This window comes from Rhincodon typus, chromosome 34 (genome assembly GCF_021869965.1).
Source record: "Rhincodon typus isolate 14 chromosome 34, sRhiTyp1.1, whole genome shotgun sequence".
Lineage (NCBI taxonomy): Eukaryota > Metazoa > Chordata > Chondrichthyes > Orectolobiformes > Rhincodontidae > Rhincodon > Rhincodon typus.
The window spans coordinates 5,680,045-5,701,982 of record NC_063365.1 but is presented as its reverse complement, the minus strand read 5'-3'; the positions used below and the strand labels follow the sequence as shown (position 1 = coordinate 5,701,982).

The 21,938-nt window shown below is 39.8% G+C and overlaps 1 protein-coding gene across 1 annotated transcript in view; it reads left to right on the top strand.

The window, feature by feature from the left end:
* glud1a (glutamate dehydrogenase 1a) overlaps positions 1-21,938 on the top strand; it is a 42,586-nt gene that overhangs the window by 14,509 nt on the left and 6,139 nt on the right. Inside the window, exons 5-8 of the mRNA XM_048616173.1 lie at positions 3,707-3,787; positions 6,514-6,637; positions 10,955-11,046; positions 18,075-18,137. Of these exons, the coding sequence (XP_048472130.1) occupies positions 3,707-3,787; positions 6,514-6,637; positions 10,955-11,046; positions 18,075-18,137 (360 nt within the window). The remainder of the gene's footprint in view (positions 1-3,706; positions 3,788-6,513; positions 6,638-10,954; positions 11,047-18,074; positions 18,138-21,938) is intronic.

Below are 21,938 nucleotides of genomic sequence, written 5' to 3'. Positions count from 1 at the left end.
TGTCCACATGTAGAATAGAGATGATGATGCTGGGTGTTGGCTGGGGCCTGGGTACAATAAGTGTTAACGTTTGATTTCCATTGTAAAAGTGAACAAGGAAGTTCAAAATGGGAAATGTGAACAGCCAAGCTTTTTTAATGATATTGCAGAGCTTGTAAAGCATTTATTGTGCTTGATAGCATAGTCTTTATATTTACAATAAGTGAATGAATTGTACCTGCTAATGCACTACAGCATTGTTCATTAAATAGTAACACTTGCAATAACATGGGATGTCAAGTTGTAGAATGGAAGCTCCATATATGATGCTCTAAGGAGCTGCAAAATTGAAAGACTTCAGTTGCACTGCTGACCAGAGGATACATTTACAATGTAATATGTTTATAAAGGCAGTCACTATTTTTTTTATTTCATAATGGGAGTGTCCACAGATGCAAATTAAAAATTTGTAGATCAATTTTTACTTGTTTGTCTTGGTCAATAGATTAGTTTTGCAGCTAAAGCCCAAAGTGAGCCTGAATATTGTGATCTTCTCCTTACTGTTTCTTAAGCATGAAAGTCTGTTCTGCACAAAATAGATGCAATACTTCAAGTATTCTGAAAAATAATTCGATGTTCATTATCCTGAGTACACTACTAGAACCTGCCTGGATGTGTACAGGATCATTGGAAAGCTAAGACTCAGCTTAGTCTTGCAACTTGGGTCTGGAAATGTCTAAAGTAGTGTGACAAGTTGCCTTTTTCACTACTCTTGAGCACATTGCAATAAGCATTGCTGCTATGTCAGTAGTAGAATCTATTTGTAGCTTGGCCCAAATTTTCTTTATTGTAGATTTGCAAAAGTGAAGGCATGAAATCTACCTGCTACCACCAACAGAGAATCCATTTCTGTGCTGCTAAATACTGGAACAAAGCAAAAAAAATTTGAGTTCACTTCTGGCTTTCACTAGAATGGACAGCAGTCCCTGATTTAGAAAAGCATTGCTGTAGGTCAGATTTTCCAATCAAACTGTTCAGATATATTATTACACACTTCTGGAGCAGGTGGAACTTGAACCTGGCCCCCTGGCTCAAAGGTAAGGACACTATTACTGTGCTACAGCCTCCTACTACTGTAGGTCATGGAAACAAAGCTAATTCTTGCCAACTGTGAGGTTACATTGGTCACTACTGAAACAGCTGCTAAAGGCCCTGCAACCCTGCTGCTTTTTCTTACGGATCTAGAATTATAACAAGACTCTTACATGATGTAGGCAGCTGTCTCAGAATTTCCAGTCTGAAGAGGCTAGACACATTCTTGAAGATAACTGTCAATGAAAATGTTAATTTGGTGAGCGGAAATAAGCTGGAACACCAGCTTGCATTGCTCTACCTTTTATTTTGATTGTTTTTGATGCTTCCTATTTCAGATGGGAGCTTTGACCTACTGAGAGACCCAGAAATTTGCACAAAACAGGGTAGAAATTGGCTTTTTTTCCTATGTTCAAAAAGAATTGGTTCCTACTTGGATAAAGCAGAACTGGAATTGAATGTAAATTTATGCAGCACCCTCTTTACCATCCTGTGATATGAGCAAGCTTTGAGGACCGCAACAGATGTATTTATATAGCACCAGTAATGTAGTTAAATGTCCAGTAATACTCAATGAGAATGTTTTCAAACAAAATTTAACACTAAGTCATATGATAGGACAGGTAACGTCCGCTTGCTCAATGGCAGGTTTTAAGGAGTGTCTTGAACTGGAAAAGAAATAAAGATGCAGTGAGTGTCAGTTGCAGAGCTTACCACCTTGGTAGCTGAACACAGCTGTTAATGGAAAGCAAATGTTAAAAATCAGGACTGCTCTAGAGGCCAGGAATGGAAGAGCCTAAATGTCAGATTTATCAGGTTGTGGAGGTTACACATAGGGACAAAATGTGGACAGGTTGGAACAAAAGGGTGAGCACTTTAATATTGAAATGTTCAGCTGAGAGCCAATGTGGGTCAGGGAATATATTCAGAGAATATATATTCCTTGTTAAATAATTGTTTTCTATTTCATGGGAAGTGGGTTTCATTTGCAAAGTCAGCATTTGTTTCCCATCCTTAATTGCCCTTGACTTGAGTGGCTTGCTAGGCCATTTCAGAGATGAATTAAGAGTCATCCACGTTGTTGTTTGTCTGGAGCCTTGTGTAGACCAGACTAGATAAGGATGGCAGATTTCCTTTAAAGTAAATTTTGAATTATGTGCTTTTATGACAGTCGACAATAGTTTCACAGTCACCGTTACTGAGACTAGCTTTCAATTCCAGATTTATTTATTTATTAATGGGATGTAAATTTCAATGGCTGAAATTTAAACATGTGTCCTAGACAATTAGTCTGGGCCTCTGAATTGCTAGTCAAGTATCATTGCCACCCTCTCTGGTAGTGCATTCCAGATCACAACTCACTGAAACAAAAAGACTTCTCTTTTATTTGCCAATTGATTATTTTGTGCCCTGATTCCCAGCCTATTTGCCAAATATGTCAATGAGTTATGAAAAACAAGGGCATCAAAAAAATTTGGACTTCAAAAATGGTGTTGGTTTATAATCATGCATAAATGTAAACTTGGTCAGTTTGCAATGCTGCAGATTTGCATGTGAAGTAAATGTCCACTTAATTCAGCTAGTTCAAGGCTGAAGGCTAGCTGGTACAAACAGCTGGACCTCCTGCTTTAAGGGTTTGATTCATAAGAGGAGAAGACAGCTACAGTCTGGACATTAAAGCATCCATTTGACTGCTGGTACCATTCATATCCAAGTCAGACATCTGGGTGCAAGTTTCCACTTAGACTTGATGCTTCAGTATAATAGTGAGAGGATGTTGTATTGATAATGGTGACTTCAGTTGAATGAAATGTTAAATTGAGACCCCTATCTCCTCCCCATTCCACAGTACTATTCAAAGCACTGCAAACTCTCCGGTACTAGTCGGCATTCCCCCCTCGACCACTGAAACAAAATGGAGATTATTGGGTCAGTCGTTGCTGTTTCTGAAATGTGTGCAAACTGGCTGGTGTGGTTTTTTTTTTTGGGAACTACAAATGTAACCATTTTTGGTTTGTAAAGTGTCAGTATTTTCTCACTTCCCAACTGAATGAAATATGTTTCTGAGCATCAGCCTCAGTTATACTTCACCCCAGTGAAGGGGTGAGTGAATGCCGCAGTATTAGAGGAACTGTCTGTCAGTTGAGATGTTACGGTAATGCTCCATCCATTTCCCCTTGTGTATTATTTTATTTTTCATCTTTCTGCTCCATACCACTGTCCCCCTCAGCAATAAGCAACAGAAGTCTCAATTGCTTAAGATACTTGATGCAGCCTTTGTATTTCAACTTGAACTTGGACAGTGGTGAATAGAGAATTAGCTGTGGGGGAGGAGCCATCATTTTGAAGTGTGCCGATCAGTATTTTTATTCCCAGTATTCTCACCACTGGAGATTACAGGTGAGAAAGAGTCTGTCTTAATATGTTATCGCATCGTCTGGAGGCATGGCCACTCATATTGGGGTGTAGAAAATGGGAGATGCACTCGAGGCTAGAATTGGAAGAGCACAATCTCCCTGGGTTGTAATTATTAAGCAGTTTAGAGGTGGGAAGAATGAAGCCATGTTGGGATTTGAACAAAGTACTCAAGTGTGTAATAACCCTGACATTAATGCCAACCTCTGTTGCATTTCAGATTATTGCTGAAGGTGCTAATGGGCCAACAACTCCAGAAGCTGACAGAATATTCCTGGAGAGGAACATAATGGTTATTCCAGTGAGTTATTGTTTGCTATTTCATGTTCAAATGTATAGTGCCCTTTCTGTCTGAGTGGCTGTTGCTTTTTAAATGGCTTCATCAGAAGTGACCTTCCAGATGCAATGAGATGTACGAATCAAGATCACTTTCACCCACATTTGTGTTTCGGTCCTGACTTGATCTTTCTTGAATGGCCTCCTGTGTTTTTTGAGAGAATTGATCACTTTTGTTCAAGAAAATAAGCTACATGAAATGATCATGATTCAAACCTTAAATAAATGGTGTGGTTACATAGGTACATGTTGTTCAACCCCTTGAGCCTGCTCTACCAGTCAAGTGGATCATGACTGATCTGCGTGTGAACTTCTTTCATCTCCCTTCATTCTATAACTCTTGATGCTTTTGTCCTTTTTAAGTGTTTTGAATATTTCAATTGGTTTCCCTACTTTGGCAACTTTCTGAAGGAGAAAGAGCTCAACTGCCACTATTTTTGTAACAGTCTCGCTTGAATTTTAAGATTGACTCCTTGTTCTGAACATTGCCACAAAGAAAAGTAGTTTCTCTCTTTTTGTCCAACAAGCCTTTATTCTTCTTTACGTAAGCAATTGCAGACTTCATTGGTGTGACATGTTAACCCTCTTTCCAGGTTTTGAAATATGAAGCATATGGTGCCTAATACCAGTGTAGAGTTCCAGAAGTCCTTGTCCCAATTAGTGTTATGTTCCAAGAAGTACCAGGCCGAAGCGTTTAAATAGCAGAACTTCTTCATTAAGGAGATGTTTAGTCTGTAGGCAGCAAGGTCAGATTTAGCTATTTCCTGCCAAAATGGCTGATGGTGTCATCATGACATCTCAATTCTTAAACTAATAGACAACCATATTTACCAAATACACTACAGTGAACTTTGAGAGCTGCTAAGAATCATTCAATAAAAAGGTAGTCAAAACTAATCTGAGCTTGCTATCCTGTATTTTTCACTTTTATCTCACCTACATGCTTGGTACATAGATTACTCTTGGGAGAAATGTGTCAATAATATAACTATTGAACTTGAAGAATACCTTCAAAGGCATTACTGAAACAATTCTGCCAGAAAGAACTGATTAGCACTAATTGCTCTGAATAAGTCATTCCTATGTTTAAAATTTGTTTAAATACAGGCCTTTTTATGAAATAAAAAAACATTTATTTAGATGCTTGCCAAGCCTGTCATGACCAGTTACATTTAATGCTATTTATGAAATAAGAAAAACTGCATGTTATGCATAAATGGGAAGTGTTAAGCTTGTTGCAGAGTAATAATGTATATTACCATGAAGGTGTAAACCTCAAGAGGCTATTCTTACCATTTCTCCATTCTTGCTAGAGGAAATGAATGTTATTCTCATTCTCTGGCTCCATTCCCTTACTTCAGCCGTTTTTATCTATGTTTCCATTATAAAATCCACTGTTACTGGTCTGATTGTGTTTTGTCACAGGATGCTATTCTGAGCTCCAACAGCCCCCATGTTCAGGATGTTTCTTCTAATCTCTTATTCACCAGATGGATCCCAGGATGAAAAGGATTAAACTAGGAAGGCAAATTGCAGACTATTCCCTTAAGACTGGAAGGGGTGATTTGCTTGGTCAAAAGTGATTAAAGAAAGACCAGAACTATTACCTCTTTAAGGTTATGCTTCATTGTAACCAAGTCAATTTAGGATTATGCTGAAAAGTATGCGTAAGGTGATGCATATGTGGAATTGTCCCAGCTAGCTCCAGAACAGGAAAAAAATATTAACATCAGCTCAATTCAATTAATATTGATATTTAATAGTATCAAGGGTTTATAGAACCAAAAATTAATCAATTATGATCTAATTGAATGGTAGAACAGGATCTAGGGAATTACAGCCCCGTGCTTCAGTGATCACTTTCCTCCAACTCATCATGGAACTGTTGTATTTATAACCGCTTGCTGCTGGCTTCCCCAACCAAGAGGAAGTAATCCTGCAATATGTATAGTCTTGTATTTGAAAGTTGACTTTTTAAATGCACATTATGGCAATTGCAACGTTGAAACATAGGAGAATCTTCTTGTGTGTATCTAATAAGAACAATAGTATTGAAATGGTAGTAAGGTCCTAAATTGTCTTAAAATAAAACAAAGAATTGTGAATGGGAGAGATCTGAAATGCACAAAACAGACGTTGCTGGAGAAACTTGCAGGTCTGACAATATTGGTGAAGAGAATTAACATGTCAAATTAACATGTCAAATCGACAGACCCTACTTCAGAACCCTGAATTCAGAAGGATCACAGGACTCACCATTACCTCTGCTTTCTCGCCACAGATGTTGCCAGATCTGCTAAGTGTCTCTAGCACCTTCTGTTTGTGTTCCTAAATTATATTACTTCACTGAGGTGACCATTGTAAATTATCTAAGTCTGGTTACCCATTGTATCTTCTATTCCTCCCTTGTGCTCCTATGATGTAACAATTGCAAGTAGGAGATCAAGCAGTGGAGACCTCCTGAGGTTGACAGTTGTTATTGTGAAGTGCATGAGGGACATATGAAAGTGAAGCTTCATGATTATTTACTTTGGGGCATGTATCAAACAGTCTCCTGCCCCTTCCCTACATTGGCGCAGCTCAAAATGGGATCTCAAAGAGTAATTTCACTTGGTCAATGTGACATCAAATTGTACTAACTGGATCACTGCAATCAGGTGACTAACGCCCTTTTTTTACCCTTGTTTGCAGGATCTATACCTGAATGCTGGCGGTGTCACGGTTTCCTATTTTGAGTGGCTGAAAAATCTGAACCATGTTAGCTATGGCCGTCTGACTTTCAAATATGAGCGAGACTCTAACTACCATCTGCTAAGTAAGTAATGATGAGGCTTTCATGAAGATGTAGGAGTACAGTAGTAAAGGTTAACACTCCATGGAGAACATCACCAAGTGATCATCTAGTTTTACATGCTGGATTTATAATTACCAGCACAATGAATCAAATGATGCAGTGGAGATCCCAGAGCTATCACTCGGGCAGCATATAAGCCATTACAATTGGTATCTGTCGGCCAAGAAAGAGTTAGTGAGGGGGGAGGGGACGGGGGTAGGGTGTGAATCAGCCAGCAGTTCCACTCGTAATTGCTGGTTCCTGATTCTTGCTGGAATGTTGCATGGACATTTAGTCAGGATGAAACCCATTTTAGACCCTCAAGGAACAATATTCACCAAATGGTTATTTGGTTAAGATACTGGAATATAGTACAACCACATGTGGAACTTTACCCCAATGTACTTTTTTGAGCGTCATTTTGGCATTGTGAGCTTTGAGGCAGTAATGGCTGCCGTAGAGTTCCAACTGAATGCTAGCAATTGCTTGACCCCTTTAAATCCTCACCTTTTTACCTGATCAATATTGGAGCCTTGATCTAGGTCATGTAAAATGCCATTGAAAAGGTGGGTGTTCTTAATTAGAAATCCTTTATCTAAACAGTCTCTTTTATCTTCCATCATCATCCTCCTCCCCACAGTTGTCACAGGCTTCTGCAAGTGGAATCTTTCACCTTTTAGGAGCTGTTCTTGAATCTGTCATAAATGGAGTGGGTAATTTTGTGTTCAGTAGTATTTGAGGGGTTGTTAATTTTATGTACTAACTCCCATGACCTTTTAGTTTTAACCTGGTGCAGATGATGGCTGAAACTCAAAGGTTCCAGTCCAGTAGTCACAGACACAAGATTCCTTGAGGTAGTTGTTCAGCATCATTGCAGTAACCTAATTTATACTTTTGAGGAATCATGTGGCTGGCCTCACTTCTTTGGATTTTACCTATTTGCTAACTCTTAATCTCAGGGTAATACTTCCTACCTTCTGAAATCTGACTAAATGGTTAATCTCTGCAGGCTGTGATTTTTGCTATTTATGCAGCTTTGGATAGCCTAAGGCCTGGTAAATTTGTGCAAAGCCAAACGCTCTAAGAATGACAGTGATTAAAGGAAGGAGCAGTCTGAGGTTGACACCACAGGACCACACGCACGCACACGTACACCATACTTACTGAATAACAAAACATTACCTTCATTTAAGCAGTTGCAGTAAGCATACAAACATTTAAATAATTAGCTACGTATTGTTAAATGAACCACTAGCTTCCTTTCAAAAACTTGTGATGGCAGGATTATAAAGTATAATTTGGTAGGCTGGGGAGGAATCGAGGTAATGTTTGACTACTGCATAAATAATTAATAGAATTTTCAGGTGTGTCTTAGCTTGGGGCAATTGAGATAAGCAAATATTAGAAAAAAATCCAAAATAATTACAATGTTGGAAACATTCGCAAGTCAGACAGCAACTGTGAAGAGAGAGAGAGAGACTTAACTCTTCAAATGACTGTTTTCAATTTTGAACGATTAGCAATATGTAAGAAGCTTGTGTTTGCAACAAACAAGGCAGAGGGGAAGGAAAAAAGTGCATGAGGGTCTTAAAAGAAATAGCCAGTGAAATAGTTGATGCATTCATTTTAATCTTCCAAACTTCCTTTGATTCTGGGACAGCTCTGTTACTTTGGAAGACGGTGAATGTAACTCTCCTCCTCAAAAGGAGGGGTTCAGAAAGCAGGAAACAGCTGAACATTTGTCACAGGGGAAAACCATGTTTGACCAACCTGTTGGAGCTCTTTGAGGAGGTAGTACATATTAAAGGGAACCAGTGGAAGTACTGTACTTAGATTTCCAGAAGGCATGCAATAAGGTGCCAAATCGGAACTTTTTGACAGAAATAAAAGCTCCTGATGATGGGCAATAGCAAATTGGCTTCAATAGAAAATTGGTTGGCTAACAGGAAGTAGAGAGTTGGTAGGTGTAAATTGGTCACTTTTCAGGTCGACAAAATATAGTAGTGTACCACAAGGATCGGTGCTTTGATCTCAACTGTTTTATAACTTGTATAAATGACTCGATGAAAAGGCAGAAAGTATGATTAGCGAATGTGCTTATGACTCAGATAGGCAGCAAAGTAAGTGTAAACAGGACACAAGGTGACAACCAACTTATTGATAGTTTGAGTGAGCAAAGATGTGGCAATTGGAGTGTATGTGGGAAAATGTGAAATCCTGATTTTTGGCAGGAAGGATTTTATAAAAAGCACATTAATGAAATTAAGAGATTGCATAAGCCTGGGGTCCTCATACATGATGCACAAATTATTAAGCAGGTACAATGAGTAATTAAGAAAGCTAATAGAATATTTCACTTATTGCAAGGGGAATTGAATACAGTAGTGACACTGCTTCAGTTATACAGGGCACTACTGAGACCACACCTCCAGTACTGTGCACAGCATATTGGCATATTTTAAGGAGAGATGTAAATAATTGGAGGCAATTCAGAGAAGGTTACCATACTGACTAATAATTGAAACATAAACAGAAATTGCTGGAGAAACTCAGCTGGTCAAGAAGTATCTGTGGAAAGGGAGAAAGAAAGCTGTTAACATTTCAGGTCTGGAGGCCCTTCTTCCGATCCTCTGGAGGACTACTGAGGAGAGGTTGAGTGGATTCTATTCGTTCCCATTTAGAAGAATGGAAGACTGCCTTATTGAAACATACAGGTTCTTGGGGGACATGACAGGATAAATGCAGAAAGGTGGTTTCCTCTTGTGGGAGAGTCTAGGACCAGAGGGCATAATCTCAAAAGGGGTCGCACATTTAAGACAGATGAGGAGGAATTTCTCCTGAGAAGATAGTCTGTGGAGTTTTTTAAAACCACAACTGTTGAGGCTGGTTAAGTGTGTTCAAGGCTGGGATTTTTAATTAGTAAGGGAATCCAGGCTTGGGGTGAAAAGGGAAGGCAAATGGAGTTAAGGATGATCAGATCAACTATGATCTCCTTGAATGGTAGAGCAGACTGGATAGGTTGAATGGCCTACTTCTGCGACTCTCTTTTATGGTCTTACAGTACAATCATTGTGCAAGCCACAGGTGGCCTCACTCCCTCAATCACTTGTATACTCCTCCTTAAACTATGTAACTTGGGCTCTTGTGCATTTCCCCCACTTCCTTCAACTCTCACTTGGTAGTTGTGCCTGCAAACACCTAGGCTTGAAGTTCTGGTATCCCCTCCCTAAACTGTCAACTCTGTATAAATCTTATTTATTTGAATAAGCATTTGGTCATCTGTTTTTGTTAACGCCTTTGGTTCAGTGTCGTCTTTTCTGTTTCTGCTCACATGAAATACCTTGGGCTGTTTTACTATATTGGAGGTGCTATATAAACATACTGTGTTTAGATTTAGCACATGCCTCATTGACTAAACAACATTTTAAGATGAGTGAAAAACTTGGAAGATTCACATTTGAAATCCTTTAAACAGAAAATGCCTTGTTCTATTGAGCCAACAAACTAATTCATTAGAATGCAGCAGAGCACAATGCACGTTGACACCACTGCCTGGGCCTTTTCTGCAAATCCAATTGCTTAACGTTTCTGTGTCCACCTCCAAAACTGGCTCCAAAAGCTCCCGATGTAGTCTTCTGTACATCGGTGAGACTAAACATAGACTAGGTGAATGTTTCGATGAGCATCTCTGCCTGGCCTGTAATGGCCAACCTAATCTCCCAGTCACTGCCCATTTCAACTCCCTGCCCCTCTGCCGCCTCTGGTGTTGCAGCAACTTGGCATGCAAATTTGAAAAACAACACCTTTGTCTTCCGTCTGGGCACCCTGCAGCCTGGAGACTCAACATTTGAGTTCTCCAATTTCAAATAACCTTCCCTCCCATCCCCTGGCTTCCCTTCCAGCCCCACCTCCTCCCTTTCATTCCACCTTCTGACCCTCCCCTTCCTTCCATCCACCAACCGGATTCATCCCTCCCACTGACCAACCAGGTCATACCTACCACCATTGTCCACCTATCCCCACCATTCCACCTCCACCTGTGTTTTCCCCCTCCCTTTGTCGGCAGCACCCCCTACCCCCACATCCAGCCCTGAAGAAGGGTAATACCCGAAATATCAACTGCTCCTTTCCTCCAGATGCTGCCTGGCCTGCTGTGTTTTTCCAGCCTCCTGTTTGTCCACTTTACAAAAGTTTTGTTGGATCAGGGGAGAAATTGCTATCTTGGGTTAATTTTCCACCAGTTACTTAATTGAACTTTGAAACTGTCCAACCAGTAATCCTGTTCCATTTCCTCCTCAGTGTCCGTCCAGGAAAGTTTGGAGAGGAAGTTTGGCAAGCATGGTGGTACTATACCAGTCGTACCAACAGCAGAATTCCAAGCCAGAATAGCGGTGAGTTTATTGCAATATTCCTTTTAATTCCCCCAAACCCCCAGTAATTAAATCAAACACAGCTGCTCTGAGTCTAACCTCATTCTGAAATTGTTATTGCACAAGAAAATAAAACAAAACTGCAGATGCTGGAGATCTGAAACAAAAACCTAGTTGCTGGAGAAACTCAGGTTGGTAGCACCTGTGGGAAGGAAGCAGACTTAATACTTGGGGACCCTGCAGCTCTAGGACTCAACATAGAGTTCATTAACTTTAGAGCCTGATTGCATCTTTCCATATCGTTTACCCACCCTATATTTGGTCCTGTTATGACTTGAGTTGCTTTTAACACAGTCACACATTCCCACGCACTCCTAGGTCCATTCTTACATTGTATGGAAACCAAAAGCACTGTGGATGCTGTAAATCAGAATCTGGCAACATCTGTGAAGAGGAATCCGAATTAATGCTTCAGGTCTGGTGACCCTTCCTCAGAACATTACGTTATATGGGTTACATTCCCTCACTGTTGGCTCTTATTATGTCTTATTCAGCTTTTCTTCTGTCCTGGCAATGCATTATCTCAGTTTCAGCACAAATACTACTTCCTGGCTACTAACAGTTCTGATGAACAATCACTGGACTCAAAACTTTAGTTCTGCAGTAGCAAGTTGCATTAGTTGAAGGAAAATCTTTTCCTATTTGCCTAGGAGTGATCCTCAATGATGTGAGATGGTCTGGCACAGACCATTATTGAGTTGTTATAAGAGCAAAGTGGCATTTAACTGGGTGTGGTAACCTATTGATTAGGAATCTGGTGATCCAATCATGTATGTAGCCATGCCTTAGTCATCTGGTTCCTCCCATGAATTATCGATCCCAGTTTTCTCATTTTGTTTTGACTGATTTTTTACATGGCTGTATCAGCAATTTGTGTTTAGTATTTATTCCCTTTTTTTTGGCTTTATCGCTGAGCATCATGTAGAGAATAAACAAAGGGCAGAGGCAGTTCACTTGAATCTTGGGAATGCAGTTAATCTCCTCTGAAAATTTTGAAATGGAGGCTGACAAGTGCTAATGGCACTATTTTTAAATCTACGTCCATTCAAAACAGGGTGTTTCCTTCAAATTTGGACAGCTGAATGCACTATTTAAAGAAACAGCACAATCCACATAAACTAGGGTGTGGTAACTACTTGTGTAGTTTATGGTATCTGCAGTGTTTCTTGTCCAAGAAAAGGAGTCTAACAATTCTTCAGAACTGTATCAGACTCGGAGCATTAACTCTGTTTCTTTGTCCACAGATACTGCCAGGTCTGCTGAGTTTCTCCATTTTTCTATTTCCATAAGCATGGGTGATGGCTGGAAGGAATTTGGTGAGAGTTGGGACATAGGCTGTGGATCTTGGAGAGTGGAAGATGAGAGGCAGGTCAAGGATCCACTGGTAATAAAGCTAATGACTGTATGGACAGTGGCTTCAACAGAAGATGAACTGAAGTCGTAATGGACTTGTGCGATGCTAAGAAGGTGGAAATAGGTGGTTTTGGTGATGATGCTTTGGGGACAGTAGCCCAATATGAGGACAAGTAATGGTACCAAGTTTGCAAAACAGTCTGGCTCAGCTCACAGTTGTCAGGAAAGGGTTGAAACCAACCAACAGTTTAAAGTTGAAGTATGGCTGGTTGCTGTCAGTGTAAGGTTGTTGACTTGCTGGCTGGTTACAGTTAAGATGTTTTGTCACCATGCTAGATAACATCAGTGCAGCCTCTGATGAAGTGACATTGTTCTACTCTGCCTAGTATTTATATGATCTGGTCTATTGAGGTGTTTTGTCATTTCCAATTTTTTTGAAAGGGTTTGTGTCTGGGGTCTAATTCCACACTTTTATTGATTGCATTATGGGTGGAGAGCCAGGCCTCTAGGAATTCCCATGCGTGTCTATGGTTGGCTTGAGCTTGGACGGTGACGTCATCCCAGTTAAATTGGCCTCTGTCTGGGTGCACTGAAACGAGGGCAAGTTTGTAGTGTCATTTTGCTGCTAGCTGGTGTTCGTGAATCCTGATGGCTAGTTTCCTTCCTGTCTGGCCGATTGTAATGTATTTGGCAGTCCTTGCACGGTATTTTGTACACTACGTTGATCCTGCATGTCGTGGGTATGGGGTCTTTGGTCTGAGTGTTTATTATAGTGTGTCTGTGGGTTTGTATGCTATCCTGATTCCTAGTGGTTGTAGGAGTCTCGTTGTCAGTTCCGATATGTTCTTGATGTATGGTAATGTGGCCAATGTATTACGTCGTATCATATTCTCTTGGTGTTGTCTATCTAGTAGGCATCTGTGGATGAAGTTGGTGGGGTATCCATTGATAGCAAAGACCCTGTATAGGTGATCTTCCTCCTTCTTGCAAGGAAGAGGAAAACAACAATCAACCTCTGTTTCTAGATGTCAGGGTAGAACAAATGCTGAATAGGGAATTCCAAACCACAGTACACAGGAAGGCAATCCGTACTGATCAAATCCTCAATTTTCCGCAGCAATCACCCCAACATCCACAAACAAAGCTATGTTAGGGCACTATTCAAAAGGGCTGCAACACACCTGAACTTTGCCAGGACCGTCCTATCTCAAGCCAATCATAGACACGCATGGGAATTCCTAGAGGCTTGGTTCTCCACCCATATTGCAATCCGTAAACGTGTGGAATTAGACCCAATATACAAACCCTTGCAAAAATAAATTGGAAATGACACAAAACACCTCAACAGACTGGATCATTTAAATATTAAGCGGAGTAGAAAAATATCGCTTCATTGGAGGCCGCACTGATGATGATACCTAGCTTGGTGACGAAACATCTGGACAATAACCAGCCAGCTTGGCGAGGTAAGTCAACAACCATACCCACAACCCGAGCTACAAATCTCCAAGAACCTTAAGCTGTCAGTGTAAGTATCTTACCTTCTCCCCATCTATTCACTCAGTCTGCCTCAACCCAATTCAGGATAGGTGATAATTTTAGTCGGAGCAGATCTTGTGTTGGTATCGTGTACGTACCACTGAACGTGATCTGCACCCCATTGCTGGGAATCATCTGAACAAGTATTGGTCAAGATTGTCATTCAGACTTGTCTTTTTTGCATTGTGTTCACTGCCGCCCCATCATAAGCTGACATTTCTCAGTCCCTGCATGTTGTGGCATTCAAAATTGTAATACACCATCTATTCTGGGCTAGTACTTAGGCTGAGAGCCTTGAATAAAAGCAGTTTCCTTGATGAAAGATAGAACTGGTTGCCTGGAGACTAGATAGACTGGCAAATCTCCACTGTGGATATAAAACCGGTTTTGAACAGTTTTGTGCAAGTTCCAACTTCGCAGTCAGTGCATATCTGGACAAACATCATAAAAATGTCAAAGCACTTCCGTACACTTGGTTGCCTTGAAATGCAGAGTTATGTTGGCAAGTGCTCCGCCGTGCTAATTCTGTGCACTCAAATTGGTCTCTACGTTCTGTTAGGTTTCGTATCCTGTAGAATTCAGAAATAATACAATGTAAACACTTTGTGGATTCAGTGAGCAAGATCAACAAGTGTACTTAATATTTGATGCATAAAACCAGCACCCAGAATGTAAGTGATATAGCTGCCCTTGAGAGATGATTTCTGTTAAGCCCACCTCTCTACCTTTTGAATGATACATGCCCTATTCTCAGGATGTTTACTGCATCCCTGCCTATCCCGACTTTCCAATAAAACCATTCTAATCATGCTGTACGTCAGCATTTCACAATGGTGCATTCTCAATTGAAGAGCTGGAAAATTGGCAGGTGTTTTATTGTTGACTATGGCTATGAAATAAAGGCTCCTCATTTGATAACTTCCACTATTGCCCTTTAGCCTAATTTGAGAAATCAGTACCACTCTAATGTGTTAAAAAGATTTAAATAAATAATGGAGGAACACAGCAGGCCAGGCAGCATCAGAGGAAGCAGGAAAGTTGACGTTTCAGGTTGGGACCCTTCTTCAGAAATGGGGAGGGTGCCCCTCCCACCTCACTGACCAATCCCCACCACTCCCTCCCTGCACTCTCCTATCAGCATCCCACCTACCTTGCCCAGCCCAGCCCACCCCCCCCCTCCCCTTTTTTTTTTTAAGCTCCCTTACCCTCCCCTCCCCTCCCCATTTGTGAAGAGGGGTCCCAACCTGTAACGTTAACTTTCCTGCTCCTCTGATGCTGCCTGTCCAGCTGTGTTCCTCCAGCTCCACACTGTGTTATCTCTGACTCTAGGATCTGCAGTTCTTACAATATCTAAATAAATAATGGGTTCTGTAATGGTAGAAGTGTCCCTGAACCTCTTTCCCTAATGATAATGTGTGACAGACTGCTCCACTTTTCAAATAAAAACACATTATTGGAGAAACTCAGCAGACCTGATTCTGTGGAGAGAGAAACAAACTTAATGTTTCAAGTTCATGTATGATTTTTTTTCTAGGGTCTACTTTCAGTTTTGGCCAAAGCTGACATTGGCATATAGTATTGCTTCTCATTGTCAGTGCTGTTAACATATTTTGGTGCTGTCACCAAAGGCTAATGTTCCCTCCAGGTGCACAAATCACTTTTATATTTGGTATTTTTTAAAAAAGTTATTTCAGTGATGAGTTGCTAAGTAGTGCTGTTAGGGAGGTGTTCAGGTAAAGGCCAAATTACAATCTTCTGCAAGTAGTACAGGAGCAACTGGGAGACCAGTAATTGGTCTCCCAGTTGCTCCTGTACTACTATGTCTTATGTAAAGGCTTGCATTTGCCTGGCACCATCTTGAATGCTAAGATGTAGATTGGAGATCTCAACATTTCCTTGATTTTTCATTTCTGAAATTTGCTTTAACCCTTTCCTAGCAAGTGACATATTTGCAGTGTTAGTGAGAGGCTGCATTCCTAAAATCCCTTTCATTATAAGCTGCTGAGACATCTAGTCTTTACTCCAACATTTATAATTAGTTTGAAGTGACCTATGTATTGCTTAAAAATGGAGATTCCAGAAATACACATGAATTCTGTTTGCACATTTTTGCTTTTCATAACTTGTAGCAGATCTGTTGAAGGAATGCATCACTTAAATTCTGTTTTCAAAATGATTTTCTTATACAAGTTACACTGAATTACATTTGGATGTGTGCAAAAGAAATTGAGTAGGCCTTCAAAGACGAATTATCCAATCAACAAGGAGACAGTTGGTGAGCAGTATGGGGGAGGGGTCAGATTTTGGTCAAGACCCATAGTTTACAAATTTAGAGTGTGGCAAGCAAAAAATTGATTATCACTTAGATTCTTTTGTCCTTTTTGTATCTATCCTAAAGTTGTCTCCTGTTACTGTTGAGAAAGGAAAGTTACTTTGTTCTAGCCTAACCAGTAAATTCAGACCTGAATGTGTGAGAGGCAACTGCTCAGCCCGCAGTTCTTTCCTTTTGAAAAGCTGCAGTTGTACCAAGCTCTGGTTTAACTACTTCGGGAGTACTGTACAGTTCTAGGCATTGCATTTCATGGATGAAATATAATGCCCTTGGTCCTGGAAGGAGTGCAGTTCATGCTCAAGGAATAGTATTACAATTCCAAGGGCTGAATTAGAAGATCTTACATGTTCAACATGTGTTGAATAGAGATGGGCATAATGATTTGAAGTGAGATCATTTGGATTCTGAAAGGAATTGAAAGAGTAGGTCAAAAACTGTTTTCTTTAGTAAGAGCTCCAGAATGTGGGGAAGTAGTCTTAAAATTGGGCCTTTCAGGAAATAATTTAGGAAATACTTTTAACAAAATGTGATTTAAGTATGGAACTCAAAGCAGTAGCTAGTTTAGTTAATAAATCGACAGATTTTTGGGAGCCAAGTATATTGAGAGCTATGGGTTGAGATACAGAGCATCCATTATGTCAGTGGAACAGGATTGAGGAACTGAGTGGTCTGTTCCTATGGCAAACCTCATGGACTTTTGTGAAATGGTATCTTGGCTCGGCTCAGCTCTGACTGACCATGCAAGGAGCCAGCCTCAAAGTGACATAATAGAGGTACACTTCCGGTGCCTCGAGTTCTGGAGTCTGTAGAACTTGCCCGTTTTTGTTGAGAACTCTTCTAAATCAAACAGCTCACTTACAAAATAAACCATTTTTTCATGACTGTGTCAATTATTCCCTTATTAAACGAACGTAGAATTTCTATAATCCTAACAAGTTCCAAGTACAAACCTGTTTGACGTTCCTGTAGCTTTCTTCACATTCACTAAACTTTTGACAGCTGAAATTTACTGCTATCTTGTAGACTAGCTGTGCTGTCATTCTATTTGATAATCATTTGCAATGTTCCTTAAGAGGTTTGTTGATCTGCAGCATAATTAAGGCTTCAATGTCTGAGTTTGTAGGAAAGCATCAACTGAAGATCAAATGGAAGCAAATATTGAGTTGCCACTAAGAACCTTAGCCATAATTAATTTATGAATAAAATCCAAATTAAGATGGAATTAAGCTAATTTCCATAAGTAACAAATCCTAATCTTGGAATCAATGTCAAGCCATTAAAGCTAAAGTTTGTTTGTCCGCAACAGATTTGTGTCCCTCAGATGTAAGAAAATGTTCTCTGGAGCTTCTTTTAAATTCTTAAATAGAATTAGAATGAAAGCAATTTGGTTGCAAGTTGCTTCAAATTAAATTGAGTAAAATCTAATAAAAGACTGGAACAGAACTTGAACCGTATTAGTTAAGGTGATCTAAAACTTTGAGTTCTAGACATAAGGCTGAAAGTAACTGATCTTTCAGGCCAACTGTTCCCCAGGAGGTGTTCTTGTCTGCCTTCAGATGCCTCATTTAAAGAAATCGTGGGGGAAGCCTAGATACTGAGACTTTGTGAAAAGGTGGGTTTGTCCATTTTACATGAAAATTGTTTTCTCCAACAGTAATATACATTCTACCAGATTGCTTGTTCTAGTAAGGTACTGATGTATATATTCACAACTGTTGTTGCTTTTCTAGGTTAACATGTTCCTGTCTTTTCTCTTTTTCCATAGGGTGCTTCTGAGAAAGATATTGTCCACTCGGGTCTTGCATATACCATGGAACGCTCAGCAAAGGTATGCATATGAAATACTTTCAAAGGAAAGTAGAATAAAAGATAAAGATGCCATGGTCTTACCAGATCATCAGGTTGATGTCTTATTACAGAGACAATTGCTGGTTTAACCTGAGGGTCACCACTCGGAGTGGGGGAGAAGTTGAGAAAGAGTCCTGCATGGTAACCATAGCCTTTGCGTGAATTGAGCCTACACTGGCATCACTCTACATCACAAACCAGCTGTCCAGCCAACTGACCTAACCAATCTCAATGTGCATAGCTCGTTTGGGCAGTTTCCTAATGTTCATACTCTGTGATTTAAATTCTATGCTACCAAATGGATTTAGACTACTATACTATCCTGTTCAGCATGGGATTTCAGGAGGATTTAATCCTGTCCTTTCGCCACATGTCTCTTACTATGATTTCCATTCTTCCTGAAGGCTTCGTGGCTAATGACAAATCTTTTGAATGGTAGTTGCTGTTGTGTAGACAAATAGGGTAGCTGATTTCTAAAAAGCAAGGGCTCATGACCAATGAGTTTGAAGTTAAACAATCTGTTGACTGAAGGAGATAGTAGGAACTGCAGATGCTGGAGAATCTGAGATAACCAGGTGTAGAGCTGGATGAACACAGCAGGCCTAGCAGCATCAGAGGAGCAGGAAGGCTGACATTTCGGGCCTAGACGCTTCTTCAGAATATGTTGACTGAAGGATACGGGTTGCCAGGGGACAGGAATTATTCCACTTCGCACCTATACAAATCTAACCACAAAATCTATTACATCTACACGAATTAGAATATGGCGTCTCGGTTACATAGAATTATAGAGGCTCGACAGCGTAGAAACAGGCCATTCAGCCGACCAGTCAGCCAATCTCTAAACTCCAGTCGAACCTCCTCCATCCAACTCTGACCCTCCATTCTGTTCTGCCTCATACTGCTGCTTCCCTCGTATGTCTGTTGTACTCACCTCAGCTATTCCTTGTGGTAATGAATTCAAGTGTTTAAACTTTTGAAGTTTATTCAGAATTCCTTTTTTGTTTTGTTGATGGCCTTGAGTGGTCTTCCCCATAAATGGGAATACAGTCTACACAATATCAAAGTATTTCATCATTTTCCAGATATTCATTAGGCTAGCTTTCTCTTTTCAATATCTTTTTAGTGTCTTCTGATAGGTATTACCCCTACATTTCTATTATCTTTGAAATTTTTTTGCACCCTCTCCAATGTCTTTATACCTAGTTTATAACATGGTAACTACTCCTAAATATGGTCTAACAAAAATTCAAATTCAAGTTTAACAAAACATCATCTTTATCAATCTAGAAATAAACTCCTGTGCTTGGCTTGCTTTTCTAATGGCCTTACTATTTAGTGTTTTGTACTCCAAAATGTTTGATTTTCTAACGTATTTGTATTTTGTTCAAAGTAATGTCATTTCATTACTTTCTCTTAAGTGTAATAGTTACCGGTGTTTAAAACTGACTTTTTGCCAACTGTCACTTCTGAAAATTTAATATTATCTTGTATTTCTTTATTGCAGTCCTCCTCTATATTATGTTTGATTCCAAGACCTAAAGTATTCATAAATTTCTCTTGCAATCACAAAAGAGGTCATAACCTCTTAGAAAGCAATTTTAAATTTCTAATAACTGACTGGAAGGGTCATATGAAATCGACTTCTAAGACTTTTACTGCAACAAATGAATTAAAAGCGTTCATTCTATTTTGTTCTTTATAATCTGAACTACAGAAAAGATCCCCCAGTCAACTTTTCAGATGACAAAAACCCTTATGCCACAGATGATACAATGCCTTTTAAGTAGAACAGTTCAATCTCCATGAACCAATCTCAAGTTATTCTTGGCTCCCAAGATCCATGCTGTTTTTCTTTCCTTTCCTACCTGGGTAATTTCTAATCCAGAATACATGAACATCAGCTGGCAGCAAAACGGCACGACAAACTTTCCTTAATATTTGTACACTCTCTCAATGAAGGCCATCAGTTTAACTGGGACAAAGTAACCATAGTAGCGCAAGCCAAATGCACAGGAATTCCTAGAGGCATGGTTCTCCACCCATACTTCAATCAACAAACATATAGAATTAGACCCCTTATACAAACCAATACAGATCAAAACCGGAAATGACAGTACTCACTATAACGGACCAGACAGTATAAATTCCAAGTGGAGTAGAATAACATCACTTCATCGGAGGCTCCACTAATGTCACCTAGCACAGTGACGAAATGTCTGAACAAAAACAAGCCAGCTTGACGAGCAAGTCAATAACCTCAATGCTAATTAGTGTTCCTCTAAACCACCAACACTATTTTATGGAATTGAAATGGATTTTAAAAATCATTTCAAACCTGACACTTGTAACATCTCCCTATGAGTCTTGGAAATTTAAGTCAGTATAACTGGTCTACTGTCATCTACAGGTTTGAGCACCTTTAACCTTTAACAACAAGGCCACCCAGGCATCTTGTTGGGCATCATTCAAAATGGGTTCATTCCTCCAGTTTGTCTTAAAGACACAGTCCCAAAACACAACCTTGTTTTTGTATTTGTAACACTATGACAACAATGGTCCCAGCAGTGGTCCTTGTAGAACCCCACCTTCCAATCTCTATTACTGTGAAATACTGTCCTATACTCATGTTCCCTACTTGCTGTTTTTTGCAGGCAATTAGGTGTCCATTTTATCTAAGTGCATCTTGTTTAACATGTTGTCTGAAAGTTGGCACCTCCATCAATGCAGCACTCCATTACTGCACTGAAGTCTCTCCATTGTAACTTAAACCCATAATTTCTTGCTCAGGCAGAAGTGATTAACACTGCCAGCTCTCCCTAGAGTCCCTTGGTTAAAATACAGAATTGGTATGTGCCACAATGTAATGAATGTTGGGTGTGGCGCATACCAATTCTGTACCTTAACCAAGGGAATCTAGGGAGAGCTGGCAGTGTTAATCACTTCTGCCTCTTAGTAGCCAAACAAAATTTACTTAAGTAAGAAAATTGAGAAATGCTGATCTGGATAGTACTTTCAGGCACTGCATAAAGTCTGAAATTCTCCCTTGCCTCTGGCAGTATGACTATGTTTAGCTTTGTATTTGCCGGAGTGCCTGGCTGTTCTGGTAACACACATTATAATTTTATGGGACCAATTATTAAGCAGAAAATAGTGTTGTAACTTTAGATTGTGGCTTGTTTTTATGTAGATGACTTTGTCTTCCATTTCTTGAATCTAACTTCACTGTATTTCTAAGGGAGTTCTTCACTGTCTGAGGTCTATCTTTTGAAGGAGGACTGATCCTGGTATCCTGGGGAAACTTTTACACCTCAAGTCCACTGTATTAGAATTTTTTTGTTACTATTTAATTACTGTTCGTAGAATCCTGTGCACAAATTGGCTGTGAAGTACTTTACAACATCCTCACATCCAAAAGATGCTAAATATTACAATTTCTCCATATAGAGATGAAAACTAGTTTGAGATTGAACAGATATCTCTCCTAATTTCTCTTTCTAGCTAACTGGAATCTATTCACTTTTAAAATGTAGTAAATGTATATTTCTTCCACAGGCATCTTACATTTTAAGGGTTATTTCCTAATGTGCTTCGAGTCAGAAGCTACATTCCAAGGGATTTTAAATTCAGGAATGAGAATTACATTGTTTGCAGTTTCTGACCTGTGCTGCTCCTGGAATCTGAGATAACCAAGTGTAGAGCTGGATGAACACAGCAGGCCAAGCAGCATCAGAGGAGCAGGAAGTCTGACGTTTCGGGCCTAGACCCTTCTTCAGAAAAT